This window comes from Squalius cephalus (assembly GCF_949319135.1).
Source record: "Squalius cephalus genome assembly, chromosome: 18".
In the NCBI taxonomy this organism is placed as follows: Eukaryota; Metazoa; Chordata; class Actinopteri; order Cypriniformes; family Leuciscidae; genus Squalius; species Squalius cephalus.
In genome coordinates, this window is record NC_137139.1 from 32,083,359 (window position 1) to 32,102,714 (window position 19,356).

Genomic DNA, 19,356 nt, shown 5'->3' on the forward strand with positions numbered 1-19,356 from the left:
AGTTCAGTTCATCTTTAAGTAAGAACTGAAGTGACTCAGGAATGCTCTGTTCACGCAGACGGCCTGTACTATCTGAACTCCTCCAGAGGGGTGCTTTACCAGACCTTCTGTGATATGACCACTGCGGGCGGAGGCTGGACGCTGGTTGCCACACTGTTAGCAATTGATGTAATTTTTACAATAAATTTTACAACAACATATTGTATTCATGTTTTTATTGTAAATGCAAATGCATGATGGGAAATTTATGGACAGTCCTGTAGTTTTATTGTAACTACACTGTAGAAGCATTATTTTACAGCCACCGCGTAGCATTGTGGGATCGTTGCTGTTTGAATTTTGAAATTGCGCGCGGCCAACGGCACCAGAGAATCAAACATTTTTGGAAGAAGAACACATCTCAGGTATGAAACGTTAACATGAAATCAATTTTATAAGTATATGGATATATTAATACCGTTGATGTGAGTGAGTGCTGCTGATTGTTTCGTTTGGTATATTTCAGTGACATTAGCTTCAGTGACGTTCGCCCCGAGTCGACTAAAAACAACCTGAACTGACCGCAGTGAAGTGGCGTCTTCTTTCTCAATCCATACGGAAAAGGAACCACATGCAGGTGTAAGGTACGAGATATTCACAATTTTTTGTTTGGTATATTTCTCAGTGACATTGGCTAGAGTAAAGTTAGATCCCTATAACGTTAGCTCAACTCGCCCCGACTCGACTCGCTCACTCCCGGTATAGATTGAACTGACCCCGCTGAAGTGGCGGCGTCTTCAATCCACAAGGAAAAAAGGTAGGCTAAGTTACCACATCACATCAGGTACAAGACACTAGATATTCACAATGGAAAAACAAACATGGTGAGTAGAATCGAGTCGAGCTGAGCTTGTAAATTAACGTAACTGTTAACGTGAATGGAAAACCACCACAATGACGATAGCTCAAATAATGTTAGCACAGACTGTAAAAATAAGCATTAACGTTAGCCCCGTAAGATTCCTTAGCTCAGATTATTATTGCATTGATTACACGTGCTACCGCCTACCGGGCAGGCTGTTGTAACGTTAGCTAAGTATTAGGACTTCTGTTTTGCTGTTTTGTAATCGGGGGTCTTGAAGTCGTGGTGGTTTACACACTTAGCATAAACGTAACGTTAGCTTGTAGATTTTACGGTCGCTGAATACTTACAGAATTAAATGAAGATACCAGCATTGTCATTTAATTAAAGCCCATATTTCAAATAACGTTTGCTTGTGTTTACAAACGTTAAATTGTTATTTGAAATATGGGCTTCAATTAAATGACTGCTGGTATCTTAATTTAATTCTGTAAGTTAGCTATAGCTGTGATAAAAGCTGAATATAGCATCTGTTCAGATGTTATAACTTTACTTTGTGCTTGGCCAACCAGGGTGAAAGAGCAGTCATGTAATCTGTCTTTATATAAAACAAACTGCGCGTGCGCAACTTAAACCTCCAACCGGCATCGTCATTAAATATTTTTTCGGAGCCTGGGTTCTGTTGAAAAGCTTTCACTGCTCTCTTTGTCTTCAGAGAAGGCAGCAAATTATCAGTAGTATTAAAATCAAGTTAACCATTTTGTTTTTCTCAAATTATATGTGGCTGCCTGGCAGACTGTATGGAATATTAAAATAATAATAGATTTGTAATTGGTATTTGTTGTGTAATTGGTAATACATTTGGTAATGTTTACATTTTTTATTCCCTAGCCCTCTGCCACAGCTGCTGATATCCAGAGAGAGACCCTACCCAGCACACCTTGCTTAATTGTACAAGGTATATTCTTCCCTTATTTTGTTAAAAGGGTAGTTCACTTTTAAATGAAAATTACCCCATGATTTACTTGCCTTCAAACCATTCTTTCTGACAAATACAATCTGAGTTATACAAAAACAAAACCTGACACTTCCAAACTTTACATTGGCAGTGGATCAGTTTGAAGCTCAAAAAAGTGCATCTATCCATCATAAAAGTGCTCCACACGGCTCTGAGGGGTTAAAATAGGCCTCCTGAAGTGAAGAGTTTGTGTAAGAAAAATATCCATATTTAACACGTTACAAAGTAAAATTCTAGCTTACGGCCGAACGGCCATACGCAGTCTACTTGCATTCAAAGTGCAACTTGCGCAACTCATGACGTCAGAAGTAGCGTAGTGTGTCATGGCGTAGTGTAAATATCAGCAGTACGTTGTATTACTCGCATAAGTTGCGCTTTAGAGTAAAATCTGTATGCTATTGTTCTTTTGGCCAGAAGCTAGTTATTTTACTTCATGTACGAAAAATATTAATATTTAAAACTTTACAAACTCATTGCTTTGCTTCAGAAGGCCTTTATTATTAACCCCTCAGAGCTGTGTGAATCACTTTTATGATGGATAGATGCACTTTTCTGAGCTTCAAACTGATGTTGCAATCCACTGCCATTATAAAGCTCTGAAGCATCAGGGTGTTTATTAATATAACTCCGATTGTAAATATATTGTGAATTTTAACCGTTTCAGCCAGGTCAGGATTTCTTTTTCAAATGGTTAAAATGTGCATTAAAAAGTTGGATGGAGACCCAGCTATTACTGTTAAGTGTCTGTTCTACCTAGAGTTGGTATTCCCATGTAGGGGTGTAAATATTAATCGATTCGTATCGATGCATCGATTATACAGCCGACGATTCGATGTATCAATGCGTCCGCAAGAGAATCGATTAAATGATGTTTTATTAACAAGGTTCGGGAGGAGCACGTTCAGATAATTAACACAGGTGGAGAGCACTCAGCAATCAATGGTAAGAGGTGTATATATACTCAGCAGTCTCACCTCATTCCATTGACAGTTTTTGCAGCATGTAGTCCGACAGTATCGTCCTAACAGGTCCGAATCGAGCGATTCCCGTCCGATGAATAACCTCTCGTCTTTGGAGAACCTCTGCCGCAATCCTCTGACCAATATCGCGGGCGTCAGGCTTGACAAACGGGATCATAACCGCGGGCGAAACATCCGCGATCTCCTTCCGCGTATTTCTCTGCACCGGTCCATGCAATAATTCCCGCCATTGAGAAATGGTTAGTAAGGCAATGCCGCCCTCTTCACGCGAGGGGAAGGGTCTTCCTCTTTCGTCAGGCCGCACAGCAGGCCCGCGCCGCGGATTCAGTACCGGCCAGTCCATACTCAACGTTTGCCGGGTCAACTCAGTGAGTGCTCAGCTCGGCCTTTCTCGTGTCTGTTTTGGTTGAGCTTGGCTTGCTTCAGTAGTTTGAGTCACGCCATCTGTATACAAATTTTTGATCGGGGGAATGCACGTTTTAAATTGTTTCTGTACAAATGATTTACTGTCATACATAATCAGTAGGTCACACGTTACGTGCAGATTGATCACAGAATCATTTAAGAACCTATCGTTAACACTGTCCTGCAATTTATCTGCAAAATCTCGTAAATATATTATTATAAAAAAAAAAAAAAAAAAAAAAAAAAAAAAAGTATGTTTCATGACAAGTGTTTAGTAATCCTTAATTGAAACACAGTTAAATAAATACAAGATGCATACATTTATGCAAGCTTCGTCTTTTACCATAAACCGTCTCTTTTGTACTTAACTAAATAAACTTCAGACAATCAAAATTGTTCTAAACGCAAACTGTTATCTTTGCTCGGTCACTTAAACTTCAATGTGCATAATCCTGCAAGGATTTCATCTCGCCTCCTTTTTTCTCGCGTCTTTGATCTAAAGCACAAGAAGACAAGCATCGGCTCGCTAAGCCCCACTCTCCTCCTACCTTTGTTCAGCCACACACCGCAGGAGCTCAGTTTCTCCAGGTAAGTTTATCCACTGCTGCAGCAGTGATGTCTCCTCCGGTCCTGGAGGAGCTCAATTTCTCTGGCAAAGTTTTCTCTAATATTGCAACAGTAATGTCTCCTATGCTCCCACTGGAGCTCTTTTACTCTGGCTAATGTCTCCACTGTCACAGCAGTGATGTCTCCTCTGCTCCTACTGGAGCTCTTTTACTCTGGCTAATGTCTCCACTGTCACAGCAGTGATGTCTCCTATGCTCCCACTGGAGCTCTTTTACTCTGGCTAATCTTCTCCACTGCCACAGCAGTGACGTGTCCTCTGCTCCTACTGGAGCTCTTTTACTCTGGCTAATGTCTCCACTGCCACAGCAGTGATGTCTCCTCTGCTCCCACTGGAGCTCTTTTACTCTGGCTAATCTTCTCCACTGCCACAGCAGTGACGTGTCCTCTGCTCCTACTGGAGCTCTTTTACTCTGGCTAATCTTCTCCACTGCCACAGCAGTGACGTGTCCTCTGCTCCTACTGGAGCTCTTTTACTCTGGCTAATCTTCTCCACTGCCACAGCAGTGATGTCTCCTATGCTCCCACTGGAGCTCTTTTACTCTGGCTAATCTTCTCCACTGCCACAGCAGTGATGTCTCCTATGCTCCTGTAGCCGGTTCGGGCTTGCGTGTCTCTAGTCCCTACGACTCGGCTACCCCTCTGCGTTGTGTTGTGTTATGTTGTGTTGAATAAAAGACTGGAATCGAATTGCTGGCTCAAAGGTTCTTTATATTCCTGCATCTGCATGTATGAGTTGGAAAATGCAGTAATTAATATGTTGCATTCAACGAAGTGCATTTAGTCAGCCTTCTCCTCGCTCTGCTCAGACCTCCCGCGGACTGAAGCGAGCTCACAATGCACATTCACAATCTCATTTACATTAATAAAAAAACATAAAGAAAATAGTAATAATATCACATCAGGTGTATCAACAGTCAGTGAAAAAAACACAATATATATTTATATATATCTCTTAATATACATTGATACTAAGCTCATATGATATACATCTTTAAATCACCCAGATTCCAGCATTTTATATAACCAATTCAATTGAACACATATAACAAAGAAATCACAGATACAATTCATAACCATACCTGCATGTATGAGTTGGAAAATGCAGTAATTAATATGTTGCATTCAACGAAGTGCATTTAGTCAGCCTTCTCCTGTCAACCATTTGAACATAAAAAAAGATTATCAGCAGACACGCTTCACAGGCCAACTTTCACACTAACATTAACATACAACACAACGTGAGACTGCATTCACTCGGTTAAACTTTCACTTTTGCAGGAAAAACATATTCAAGAGGGAAGATCACATACTTGTGCATACTCATTTACATTTTAACAAAATCGATCAGATTATTTTCACTTGTAATACTCTTTTGAACAGGAGTGCGCACAATACATACCTCGCTCTGCTCAGACCTCCCGCGGACTGAAGCGAGAGCGCGCGCAACGCGCAAATGACGTCACAACTGCGACGAACACAAAACTCAGAAAGACATAAAAAAAATAAAGTATTTTCTTTTCTAACATACATAATGTAGCAAACAAATTAGGATTTTGTGTGAATTTAAAATAAAACACAAGTTATAAATAATACCTGTTACATTCACCTCCTTCTGAATTCACCAAAATCCCAAAAACTCAACCAACTTGAATACACTTGACTGAAGTCTCCAAAATATCTCTACCCATTTCAGCCTGAAAATGCTACCTTCTTAAAAGGTTGAGAGAAATTCAAGGGTGATCAGGCCTTTAAAAACTCCCAGAATAAAATGATGCCTTTTACACCATACCAGGTTTTAAACCACAAATCTTCAAGTCAATTGTATAACATCTATGTCACATCAAATGAATTGCTTTACAGCCAGGGGGATAATGCTCAAGGGTATCAAAGAATATGAACTTAGACTATAGACTAACTCTTAAAACAAGGTGAGTAGTGACTGGGACTTTCTACCCAATGTGTTTGTAAGTGATTTAATCTTTAACTGTTTTTGTGCCATAGATTCAATAAGACGATTGACCTTCTTAACCACTCTTCCAGCACGTGTAACTCGTTCTTGAGTATTTTCTACACCCTGGGTGTCTCGGTCTCTAGTCTCTGAACTAGGCTGTTCTGTATTGGGCATATCTCTTTCCTCCACTCTGGGATTGTCTCTTTCCTCCATTATGGGCTTGTCTCTTTCACAATCAAGACTAAAACAATCCGTCTGGTCATTAAAAGGCTCTGTAATATGACTGTCATCATCAAAAAGCTTCTCAGAACAATCACCATCTTGACTCTGCTGTTCTCCCTCAGTATGGAACTGCACAGATCCAGTTTCACTTTGTGAGCTTTGACCCAGGGAATGTTCGGTTTCATCTAATACCCAGAGGCTTGTCCGTCTCTCTGAACTTTCACTTCCCAAGCAATCTGCAGGATCCTGGGGCTGCGAATGAGCAACTGACTCCCCATCATCATCACAGTTATCGTGATACGGGTTACTGGCTCCTCCAAGTTCCGTCTGAATGGGTAAGAAGCTGATGTTCAACAAAAGATTGCGATGTACAACTCTCTTAGTTCCTTTTTCATCCTGTACCATGTAGGTATGTGTCTGAGGATTCCGATTGATAACAACATACAGGGTTGGCTCCCACTTGTCGGCAAGTTTTCTCCTCCCCCTCTCTCCCTTATTAGCAATCAGCACACGATCTCCAACGCTTAGGTGAGTACCTTTTACTCTCTTGTTATATCCCTGAGCTTGTTTTTTCTGTTCTTTGACAGCATGCCGCTGTGCAATAGTTGCTGCTTCATGGAGATGAGAGAGTAGTGCCTTGGCGTGACTACCATAATCAACCACCACGGGATCTCGTAGTACCTGTTTGAACATCACGTCTACCGGAAGTCTCGGCACACGGCCAAACATGAGATAAAAAGGTGAGAAACCTGTTGTTTCATGCACAGTGGCATTATAAGCAAATGTTAGGGTTTGGATTTGTTGGGGCCACTGCTGCTTAGCTTTGAGAGGCAAAGAACGCAACATAGCTCCTAGAGTCCTATTGAATCGCTCAGTTCCCCCGTTTCCCATTGGATGATATGCTGTGGTGTGCGACTTAGCCACTCCTGACAATTTAAGTAGCTCTGCGATCAAACCACTCTCAAAATTAGCGCCCTGGTCGGTGTGTATACGTTCAGGAAAGCCATAAATGCAGAAAATGTGATCCCACAACTTCCTGGCCACTTGCTTAGCTGTCTGATTTGCACATGGAAATGCGTGAGCTAATTTTGTAAAGTGGTCCGTGACTACCAACACATTAACAGAGTTCTGCCTAGAGTCTTCTGCGCTCCAGAAATCCAAACATACCAATTCCATGGGTGCTGAGGTTCTGATACTCTCCAACGGGGCTCTAGCAGATGGCTCAGGTGATTTAGCGAGAATGCATCTCTGGCAACATTTAACATAAGACTTGATGTCTTGCTCCATCTTTGGCCAATAGAATCGCTGCCTCGCTAAATGAAGCGTTCTTGCTTGCCCTTGATGTCCAGCGAGGTCATGAATGCCACTCAACGCTTTGGCTCTCAAACTCTGAGGGAGCACAAATTGATATCTCTTGTGCTTATTCAATTGATCCTTGATTACTCGATAGAGTATGCCATCCAGGAAAGTAAGTCTCTCCCATTGTTTGCTGAGGGAAAGAGCAATAGGGTTGAGGTTCGCTTTTTCACGTCTGGAAGGTCTTTTCTTACGGGTCACAAAAGGAACAACAACAGATATGTTAGGATCCTGTTCCTGTCTTTGTTGAAGTTCTTGTAGGGAGAATTCAGGAAATGTGTCCAGACTTGGTGGGGCGAACTGCTGAACAGATTGGATCAACTGCACTGCTCTAGACTCCGCCGCCAGCTCCCAGTTGTCATGAGCTTCACAGATGGCATGAACATCGCCAACACCGCAAGAACCCGAGCTAGCCACTGGAAAGATCTCTCCTGGGTCAGTCTCTGACCCCTGCTGCTGACATTGAACTTTCAGTCGGAAAGTATCCTGGATCCCTTCCTCACTAAATCCCTCAGCTTCAGACAGCAACCTCTCATACTGTTCATTTAGCAGCCTATGACCGATTGTCTTTGAAAAAGGGTCTCGACTAAGAGCATCAGCCACAATGTTCTTGTTTCCTGCTATGTGACGTATCTCAAAGGTATAAGGGGCTAACTTTGCGACCCAGCGTTGTTCGCAGGCATCAAGCTTCGGTTTAGTCATTATATACGTTAGAGGATTATTATCCGTCCAAACGGAGAATGTGTGTCCTTTAAGCCAATGACTAAACTTCTCGCAGACACTCCACTTTAGGGCCAAGAATTCTAGACGGTGGGCTGGATATCGCCTCTGTGAAGCGCTAAGTGTTTTACTCGCAAAAGCGATGGGCCTTGCTTTGTCCTCGCCCAGGGGTATTTGAGACAATACCGCCCCTAAACCATTTAGAGAAGCATCTATGGACAGGATCAAGGGTCTTGAAAAATCAGGATGCGCCAGGACTGCGCAGTTCAGCAGCTTATCCTTCAGAGCACTGAAACTTGCATCACACTCCACTGTCCAGTCGGAGGGCTTTAGTTTTCTGAAGGTACCAGCCTTCCTTGTGACATTCCCTCTTCCCTTCCTCTTCTGACCAGCAGTGAGGGCAAACAATGGTCTGGCAATGTCGGAACAACAGGATATGAAATGTTGATAATAAAAGACCATCCCCAGAAAAGATTTAACTCTTTTTACAGAAGGAGTAACTCCGTCATCCTCCATGAGATCATCTTTGGTCATGCGGGAAATCACGCCCACCTTTTCTGGGTCCACAGCAACCCCACCCCCTTCGATGATGTGTCCCAAAAACCTCACGGAAGTGCGCATAAGGTGACACTTTTTCGGGCTCAGCTTGAGATTATGTTGGCGGAGTCTCTGGAATACCACTTCAAGCCTACTCAAGGCTTCCTTCTCAGTGGGTGCAAATACTAGCAGATCATCCAAGTAACACAATAGCTGGGTGAAGTTCATGTCACCAAATATACTCAACATCATTCGCATAAATGAAGCCGGACTATTGCACAGACCTTGTGGCATACGATTGTACTCATGCAATCCAAGTGGTGTGGTGAATGCTGTGTATTTTTTATCCTCCTCATGCATGGGGATGTTATAGAAGCCGGAGGTCAAGTCCATAGTGCTAAAATAGACATTTCCGCCCAGAGCTGCCAGACAATCTGATTGATGCGGAAGTGGGTGTGCGTCTTTCAGAGTCCTTGCATTGAGCCACCTAAAGTCGGTGCAAATTCTCAAACTACCATCCTTCTTCCATACCATCACCAGAGGTGATGCAAATTCGCTGATGGATTTCCTTATTATGTCCTGATCCTCCATTTCTGTCAAGACCTGCCTCAATTTTTGGTAATGAGCTGGTGGAACTCTACGGTAAGGAAGGCGGAATGGTCGTTCATCCATCAGGCGGATGCGATGAGAGAAGCCTTTTGCCTCACCACAATCCAAAGCATGTTTCGAGAAGATGTCATTATAGCTGACTAAAAGCTGAACTAACTCCCTTTTGATAGAGTGACTGATTTGGCACGACTTGAGGTCTATATCTTTCAGACCAACTTCTGTAAGTTTCTTCTCTACATCCTCACCGCTTGCTTCGGAATAACTCATTACTTGATCACTAGCCTTAACCTGACTGGAGTTCTGGAAAACTGTAAAATCTTCGGCAGCCATACAGGGCGATACATCAGCCAACTTGCAATTCCTCTTTAAAGTCACGGGTTGATCAGAGAGATTCACTATCCTCATGGGGACGTATCTGTCACCCCACATGGGTGTAACAACCCGACCGACCAGAATGTTTCGCGGCATGGATTTTGAAGAGGTGGGTTCGACAACCACTGTGCTGCCGGGGGACATAGGGGTGTTGTTCGGCAGTCTACCCCATACAAGATGCTCATGTCTAGCCAAGAGTGTTACAGCTTGTGTCAACTTCACAGTCCCAATCTTGTTAGGAGTATCGACACCCTGCCACCTTGTCAACCCTGCCATCATGTCAAGGAATTGAGAAGTATCAGGAGACAACGACATGCCACAGCTCTGACCGGTCATCCTCCAATAATCGTCACTGCTCTTCATTTGATGCATGATGTACTTTATGACGTTAGATCCGAGAATGAGGTCATCTTTCTGCCCTGGGACCACAAGAATGGGAACGATACACTGTACACTGTACACTTCTATCTCCACTTCATACACACATTTAGGGTGAGTTTGATGGCCCCCACAGCCGATCAGGATGACTTGCTCATTTAATTGCTTGTCTGTAGCGATTACCTTTTCATCTAGCATCCTAGATGCCGTTGCTTCGTTTACTGTACAAGCCATGGAGCCGGAGTCTAGCATTCCCTTGACTCTGAATGTCTTATTCACGATCACTGGAGCATAGAATAATTCACTAAATAGTTCAATTCTTTGTGAATTCTGCAGAACTACTTGAACACCTTCTGATTGGGATGTGTGCTCATACCATTGCTCCCAGTCATCAGCATCATCTTTTTGTTCGAGGGTTTGATTTTGTCCACCCACACATCCCCTCTCCATATGCAGGCTTGTTAGTTTAACGGTGGTTGTTCCTGGCTTGAACGCATACCAGGACCACTGGCTCCAGATGCGGCCTTACGACACTCTCTCTTCCAATGTCCTGCTTTGAAGCAATTCAAACACAACCCATCTCGCCTGCAATGCATGGTAGTAGAGTGGTCAGTCACGTTGCAAACTTTGCATGGCTTTCGGAAAGACTGGAATCCGCTTGACATGTACGGTGCCTGGACTGCTGCTTGATGGTTCTGCTTTAACACACGATCAAGTTGAGCTATGAGACTCTGAAGGCTGATATTATCAGACGATGTGCTAACATCATTCACAGCATCCATTTGACTTTGTGGTCTCATTGAAGCACCCACCAAAGTTGATTCATCAATTGCGGCAGCCTGCACGTTTGCAGAAGCGTATCTCTCAGCACCCGAACGTTTTGATCTGGCTCGCTGCTGCTGAATCTTCAGTTGTGTCTGGTGATCATCGAGGCGTTCCTGAATTTCACTAGCCTTCCACTTGTCAGCAGTTTTGAACTTCAGCACTGCAGAAAGAGCTGGGTCTGGGCAGTGCTTAACGAACATCATGGTCACCTCTTTACTTGGGTCTTCAAGGTTGCGTCCCTGCCTCTTCAAGCACTCCTCTGCCACGTCAACAGCTTTATTCAAGCGAATCCAGTAATCCATCGCGTTTTCTCCCACTGTAGGTAGGGTGTTGTAGAAGTCAGCGAGTGGCATTGAAGAATACGTCAGTTCACTAAAGTGTTGCTTTAGTATATCAATAATAACTCTTGGGTCTTCACCAGAGTTTAATGATGGGTTACTGCGTAATGTGATTTTGATTATGTCTCTCGCTCTCCCTCCAAGTCTTGACATAATTTCCTGAGCCTGTTCTCTTGTGGGCACACCTCTCTTTCTTAAATAGAGGTCAATCTGTTCTTCCCACTCGTGGATAGAAAGTTTATCTGTGCTATCTCCACGAAAGCTTGGTGGCTCTTTCACATCAGACTGCATCACCAATTTTACACCATTCATGGTTAGTGAGTGAGGGTCGGCACAAAGTGATTCTAAACCTACATTTTGGCTGCTAGACATTCTCTCCTCATTCTCACTTCCCTTCTTTAGCTGCGCTGAAATGGACTGTCCTATCTCATGAGCTAATTGTGTAATGAGGTTGCTTAAATCAGCGGAAGTTGTGTCTGACTTGGGAACCTGTCTTTCAGTTTTTATACGTGTGGAGCAGAACACTGGAGAGTCAGCAATACCTGTGGCTCCAGGAGTGTGAGCCATATCTCTAAAGAACTGCCCTCTCCCCCCACCAATGTATACTTCGTCCTGCGTATCTTCCACAACATAAGTATATGACATTGTCACAAAAAAAAAGAATTACAGCAATATGACAGTTTTTTTTTTTTTTTTTTTTTTTTTTTTTTTTTTTTGGTGTATTGTAATACTCAGTCTTTGTACCTCTCTCTCCAGCAGATTAAGACAGGAAAAGAAGAATTCAACCCAGTCCAGAGAACGAACTATTCGGTACCCAGCAACATCCGGCGGTCAATCTGACGTCGATCCTTCTGGGAATCCGGGTCACGGCACCAATGTAGCCGGTTCGGGCTTGCGTGTCTCTAGTCCCTACGACTCGGCTACCCCTCTGCGTTGTGTTGTGTTATGTTGTGTTGAATAAAAGACTGGAATCGAATTGCTGGCTCAAAGGTTCTTTATATTCCTGCATCTGCATGTATGAGTTGGAAAATGCAGTAATTAATATGTTGCATTCAACGAAGTGCATTTAGTCAGCCTTCTCCTCGCTCTGCTCAGACCTCCCGCGGACTGAAGCGAGCTCACAATGCACATTCACAATCTCATTTACATTAATAAAAAAACATAAAGAAAATAGTAATAATATCACATCAGGTGTATCAACAGTCAGTGAAAAAAACACAATATATATTTATATATATCTCTTAATATACATTGATACTAAGCTCATATGATATACATCTTTAAATCACCCAGATTCCAGCATTTTATATAACCAATTCAATTGAACACATATAACAAAGAAATCACAGATACAATTCATAACCATACCTGCATGTATGAGTTGGAAAATGCAGTAATTAATATGTTGCATTCAACGAAGTGCATTTAGTCAGCCTTCTCCTGTCAACCATTTGAACATAAAAAAAGATTATCAGCAGACACGCTTCACAGGCCAACTTTCACACTAACATTAACATACAACACAACGTGAGACTGCATTCACTCGGTTAAACTTTCACTTTTGCAGGAAAAACATATTCAAGAGGGAAGATCACATACTTGTGCATACTCATTTACATTTTAACAAAATCGATCAGATTATTTTCACTTGTAATACTCTTTTGAACAGGAGTGCGCACAATACATACCTCGCTCTGCTCAGACCTCCCGCGGACTGAAGCGAGAGCGCGCGCAACGCGCAAATGACGTCACAACTGCGACGAACACAAAACTCAGAAAGACATAAAAAAAATAAAGTATTTTCTTTTCTAACATACATAATGTAGCAAACAAATTAGGATTTTGTGTGAATTTAAAATAAAACACAAGTTATAAATAATACCTGTTACACTCCCACTGGAGCTCTTTTACTCCAGCTAATTTTTTCTACTGCCGCAGCAGTGATGTCTCTTCTGTAGTACTTCTCTATTAAAGAGCACTCTATCCCCTCTTTCTCTTCTTTTCTGTCTCCTCTTTCTGTCCAGCGAGCATTGGTCTCTCAGTGGACGGAGTGAGAACTTTCCCGGTAGAGCACTTACGTTTTCTCCTTCATCCAGCGAGCATTTGGTCTCACAGCGGAGGCAGTGTGAGAATCTCCTGGGCAAGCACTCATTTTCCTGTTTCTTCTTTCCGTCCAGCGAGCATTGGTCTCCCAGTGGACGGAGTGAGCTCTTTCCCAGTAGAGCACTTATGTTTTCTCTTTCATCCAGCGATGCAGTGTGAGAATCTCCTGGGCAAGCACTCATTTTCCTGTTTCCTTTTCCTGTTTCCTTTCCGTCCAGCGAGCATTGGTCTCACAGCGGACGGAGTGAGAACTTTCCCAGTAGAGCACTAACGTTTTCTCTTTCATCCAGCGATGCAGTGTGAGAAAATCTCCTGGGCAAGCACTCATTTTCCTGTTTCCTTTTCCTGTTTCCTTTCCGTCCAGCGAGCATTGGTCTCACAGCGGACGGAGTGAGAACTTTCCCAGTAGAGCACTTACGTTTTCTCTTTCATCCAGCGAGCATTTGGTCTCACAGCGGATGCAGTGTAAGAAAATCTCCTGGGCAAGCACTAATTTTCCTGTTTCCTCTTTCTGTCAAGCGAGCATTGGTCTCACAGCGGACGGAGTGAGAACCTTCCCGGTAGAGCACTTACGTTTTCTCTTTCATCCAGCGATGCAGTGTGAGAGAATCTCTTGGGCAAGCTCTAATTTTTCCTCCTTTCTGTTTCCTCTCTGTCTAGCTAGCGAGCATTTGGGCTTAGCGGAAAAGCGCAAATCCTCCCGATCGGTCACTGTAAACTACAACCGCTCCCCATTCGCAGACCAACAGGGGACGTCAGTCCAGGCAGTGAGCCACCATTACGGGCCTCCCCGGTCAAGCATCCAGGCCCCTTCTTGAGATGCCAGCCCGCCAAACTCGGCACTCATTTGGGGGGTCTTTAGTCCGGCGGCTGTCCTCTGCTCTTTAGCCTTTGGGGGGAGTACTCTGGGTTCGGGCCGAACTCCGAGCTCGGAGCCCTCCCTCCGGACAGCACGCCAAATACGCATTAAACTTTACCCCTTCAAATTATATGTAAGTGTGAACTCGTGAAATGATGTTTTATTAACAAGGTTCGGGAGGAGCACGTTCAGATAATTAACACAGGTGGAGAGCACTCAGCAATCAATGGTAAGAGGTGTATATATACTCAGCAGTCTCACCTCATTCCATTGACAGTTTTTGCAGCATCCCTCCACCACCCCTTCTCCACGCTTCTAGTCCTAAGCACTTACATACGGGGGGAGTACTCTGGGTTCGGGCCGAACTCCGAGCTCGGAGCCCTCCCTCCGGACAGCACGCCAAATACGCATTAAACTTTACCCCTTCAAATTATATGTAAGTGTGAACTCGTGAATGTGTTTATTTTGCCGCCTGTCTATTTTCAGCATCCACTCCGACATATGCGTACAACCTACTAAGCTGCGGGTGGCGCTAACCTCATTATTGTCTTCTACTTCACACGCGTTACGTTTCATAGTCTATCTGTGTTCAGAGGACACATTGTTGAGTCTGACTTTCAAGAGCGATGGAACCGTCAGAGCGAGCTGGCAATGACAGTGAAATGTTACACACTCCAGTCGGCGTCAAGTCATGGGTGTGGAAGTATTTTGGCTTCAGGAAAACAGATGGAGCAGTGGTAAGAGTTGCCGTTTGTCTGATTGCGCCCGTTTCACACATACGTTTGCAGTGCGTATTTTTTTCCGTACCCATGTTAACAGGTCAGAGCTTTCACACTGCACGCGGTTGCGGTCCGTTTATCCGTTCCAGCATATAATAATCCACATAATTTTCATGTGCATAGGCTATACAGCAGTGCAGAGATCGTTTCCGCACCGAGTCTATTTGTGCTGTGCTGCACGCGCTGTAAAGTGACAGCGCATGGTTCGTGGTCAAAATGAACACAGATTGACATGAAAATGTAGCAATTTCACCATAAATGCGTTTAATTAAATAAATTGTAGTAATCTCACCATAAATGTATTTAATTTAATTGTACTATTTTTCACAGTCATATTTTTTACTTTAAGACCGGGGTAAAGCAAGGAAAACTACAATTTACCTCAACAAACATAATGAACAACACTTGTCTCATTCGTGGAGGTGGAAAAACAATTTCTTTGTGACATGCATTGCAATTGTATTCTGCATTCTCAATAAAAGGCAAATTATTTATTATTTTTGTTGATTTATATGAAACTTAATAGATATCATGTAAAAATCTAGTATTGAATCGAATCGAATCGTATCGCGGGGAATTCTGAAGTATCGAAAAGAATCGAATCGTTGGCTTAAGAAATCGGTATCGTATCGAATCGTCATGTAGGCTCCGATTTACACCCCTATTCCCATGCAGGACATTTATGTGTAAACAGAAGAGTCTGACGGACAGCAGTTTAACATTACGACTTTCATTAATTAATTAAATAAAACACTTTGAAGTGTGGTTAAGGTATTTAGCAGATGCTTTTGTCCAAAGCGTCATTCGACAGTGCATACATGCATGCAGTGACGTTATATATTTACAAAAAAACAATGTAAAAGCCAATGTAATTCTAAATTTTAAAGGGTTAGTTCACCCAAAAATGAAAATGATGTCATTAATGACTCACCCTCATGTCGTTCCAAGCCCGTAAGACCTCCGTTCATCTTCGGAACACAGTTTAAGATATTTTAGATTTAGTCCGATCTCCGAGAGCTTTCTGTCCCTCCATTGAAAATGTATGTACGGTATACTGTCCATGTCCAGAAAGCTAATAAAGACATCATCAAAGTAGTCCATGTGACATCAGGGGGTTAGTTAGAATGTTTTGAAGCATCGAAAATACATTTTGGTCCAAAAATAACAAAAACTACGACTTTATTCAGCATTGTATTCTCTTCTGGGTCTGTTGTCAATCCGGGTTCACGACTCCGCACTGCTGACGTAAGACGCTGCTGACGTGTTATCTGGTGCGCCCGAGCTTCGTTTACAGTCTGAGGGAGACGCACGCTGTAAACAAAACAATCTTCGCAAACATGTCTAAGGATTTCGACACAGAGGAACAATATAAAATAGCTTGAATACAGCGTCTTACGTCAGCAGCGTCACTGCGGAGTCGTGAATGCAGATGGACAACAGACCCTGAAGAGAATACAATGCTGAATAAAGTCGTAGTTTTTGTTATTTTTGAACCAAAATGTATTTTCGATGCTTCAAAACATTCTAACTAACCCCCTGATGTCACATGGACTACTTTGATGATGTCTTTATTAGCTTTCTGGACATGGACAGTATACCGTACATACATTTTCAATGGAGGGACAGAAAGCTCTTGGACTAAATCTAAAATATCTTAAACTGTGTTCTGAAGATGAACGGAGGTCTTACGGGCTTGGAACGACATGAGGGTGAGTCATTAATGACATCATTTTTTGGGGGTGAACTAATAACAAGTTAAGTTGTTAATATTAAATAAATACATCAAAATCGTTTTTGTTTATGAACAAGTAGCAATACTTTTGTTTTTTACACAGTATTTGTCATTATTTAACAGATATGAAAACTTAAAACTTTTTTTCCTCTTTCTCGGTTTTCAGAACTTTTTGTGGAATCAACTCCCAGACGGGCTGCAAAGCAGAGAAGAGATACGGGCTCAACGCACCTGTTTACACCCTCCTAAGAAAACAGTTTTTAATAAAAGATTAAAAATATATCATTGTTGTGTTTTTAATTGCCTAATACGGATAATTACAGGCAGCATTGTATTGTAATATTTACAAATAACAGGATACAGTATATTGAATTACAATATTAAATTGTAATTCTGTCCTGTGAAATTACAGGAAATTCCTGGCAACTGAGTTGCAGTAAATATACAGTAAATTGAAATAAATTACAGCATTTTACTGTAATAATGCTACTATAATCACAGTACAACTGCTGTATAAATACAGTACTTTATTGTAAAAGTAAACAGTAAAAATCCTGTATATTACTCGCTGTAAATTTACTGCAATTAGTTGCCAGGAATTTCCTGTAAAATTACAATCAATTTTTAACAGTGCAGTGTTCATGAGAACAACATGTACGGAAAGTGTACCGTTGGTGATCGCTGGTCTAGTCAGCAGGGCAGTGAACCGAACCGGCCTGATGGTGAGGGGACATGGGCAAACACAGTCACATTTGGAAGTGCAGATGCCTCTACAAGTGATGATTATAAGGTATTCTTATTACATTTATGGTTTTACAGCAATAGTTAAAAAGAAGGAACAGAAATGACACAATAATGATCAAAGGATGTTTTTGGAGAATCTGAAACGATAGTCTCCTTTCTGTCCCAGAATCCTGGCTACTTTGACATTCCAGCACAAGATGTGTCCGTGTGGCACGTTCCTAATAATATGGAGGTGGAATCCTGGAGCGCGTCCTCCATCCTGCGATACCACACTGAGAATCACTTCTTAACTCTCCACGGGGGAAACCTTTATTATTTATTCAAGGTCAGATAAACTTCAACACCATTTTTGGGTTTAAAACATTCACAGAAATAAAATTGTGAAATTACAATAACACTGTTTTTTTTTTTTTCAGAAATTCCCTGTGAGGTTTGGATTAGGGACGTGCATCACTGATAATGGACCTGTTATTCCAATCGTGTATGATAAAGGAAATATGGATTACAACAGAAATCTCTTTGGTCCCAATGCAAGAAGTATGGCTCTTTTTTTAATTTATCCTTTATTTAAGCAGGCAAATCTTTAAAAACAAATGATTATTTACTACAACAGCCTGGCAACACCCCGTTAGCCAATATTTTCCAAATATTTTAATGACAGTGGCTTCATCAGTTGACAGTATCAGCATCATAAATCTGTGTATCATTAAGTGATGGTGTACAAGGCATCATCATTGTTGAGATCCAGTCACTTTAATTAATGAAAGCCATGTCATGTGTTCATGGACATTTCATGACAGATTATCATCACTGATATATTCTGTGCATTTCCCCAGCAATTTTTGTGCCTGGATTCATCTCATTCAGAGTCTTCAATACTGAAAGGGCAGCCATGGCTCTTTGTTCAGGTGTCAAACCAACCGCCTGCCACACTGAACATGTGAGGAAAAATAATATTCTAGATTATTTAAATCACTGTCTATGGACAGCATTTGTAAAAATTATAGTAATACATTTACAATGAAAATAAACCAACTGCACCAATGTCATTGTAAGAAGTGCCTAGGCTTGTCTTGTTGTTAGTAATGTCCTCATATTGTTGCAGTTCTGTATTGGCGGAGGTGGACACTTTCCTGAGTTGGCCCCAAGGCAGTGTGGGGACTTTCCGGGATTCGACTGGGAAGGCTATGGCACTAATACGGGATGGAGCGCTTCCAAAGAGATAACTGAAGCAGCCGTGCTTCTCTTTTATCGCTGACACTCCCATCAATCTCACCAGCATCCTTTCCTTCTTTCTAAGATTTTCCACATTGATTAACACCTGAATTTTACATAATTATTTGCTCAAATGTATTTCTTTACGATATATCCAGTGGTTGTCAATTATACTGTTCAGACATCAGATTAAAAAATTACTTCAATTTGTAAAAATTTTTAGTCTACAAGATACTTTGACAAGGTTTTATGAAAACATTTGGATTAATTTTAATTAATCATTACTAACATTTCTTTTTCTTGCAGGATATTTTTTATATTCTTTTGAAAACGAAATGTCCCCAGCACTTGGGCCAAATAGAAATTATGGACACGGCTAGACAGATATTGAAATATAATCGCTCCATGACATATAACAACCTTATATATAACAAACTAACAACCTTATGTTTTAGATAAATCTGAATTTGCTTTGACAGTAACAGATGTCTGTTACAGGGGGTTGCTGAAACTGCACTTATGTTGAACCAATGATATTAGAGAAAAATGGTGTGATGAGTAATGTCATGTTACCTTTACTATGTACCTATCCTATCTAAACTCTTGTACTCTTTTTGTTGGGGGGGATTCTCTCTGAAATGTGAGATCCTCCCAGCCGTGATTAAAGCATATTCAAAGGCATTGTCTGGAGTCTGTCTGGTTACTGATGCACAGCGGGTTAGTGGAGCACTAGAGGTCTTATTCA

The 19,356-nt window shown here is 41.9% G+C and overlaps 1 protein-coding gene and 1 long non-coding RNA gene across 2 annotated transcripts; both read left to right on the top strand.

Moving 5' to 3' along the window:
- Positions 1–345: 345 nt before the first annotated feature.
- Positions 346–16,901, top strand: LOC307146186. The gene is made up of 4 exons (XR_013819064.1): positions 346–404; positions 506–623; positions 1,733–1,799; positions 16,819–16,901. It is a non-coding gene; the product is annotated as an uncharacterized lncRNA (long non-coding RNA).
- A 390-nt stretch (positions 16,902–17,291) lies between these two features.
- Positions 17,292–18,654, top strand: LOC307146178 (intelectin-like; the record flags this gene model as incomplete). The annotated part of the gene is made up of 5 exons (XM_079850055.1): positions 17,292–17,442; positions 17,563–17,721; positions 17,813–17,933; positions 18,233–18,336; positions 18,502–18,654. Exons 1-5 carry the CDS (start codon positions 17,305–17,307, stop codon positions 18,652–18,654), a joined length of 675 nt encoding a protein of 224 aa, XP_079706181.1. The 5' UTR covers positions 17,292–17,304.
- Positions 18,655–19,356: the final 702 nt, after the last annotated feature.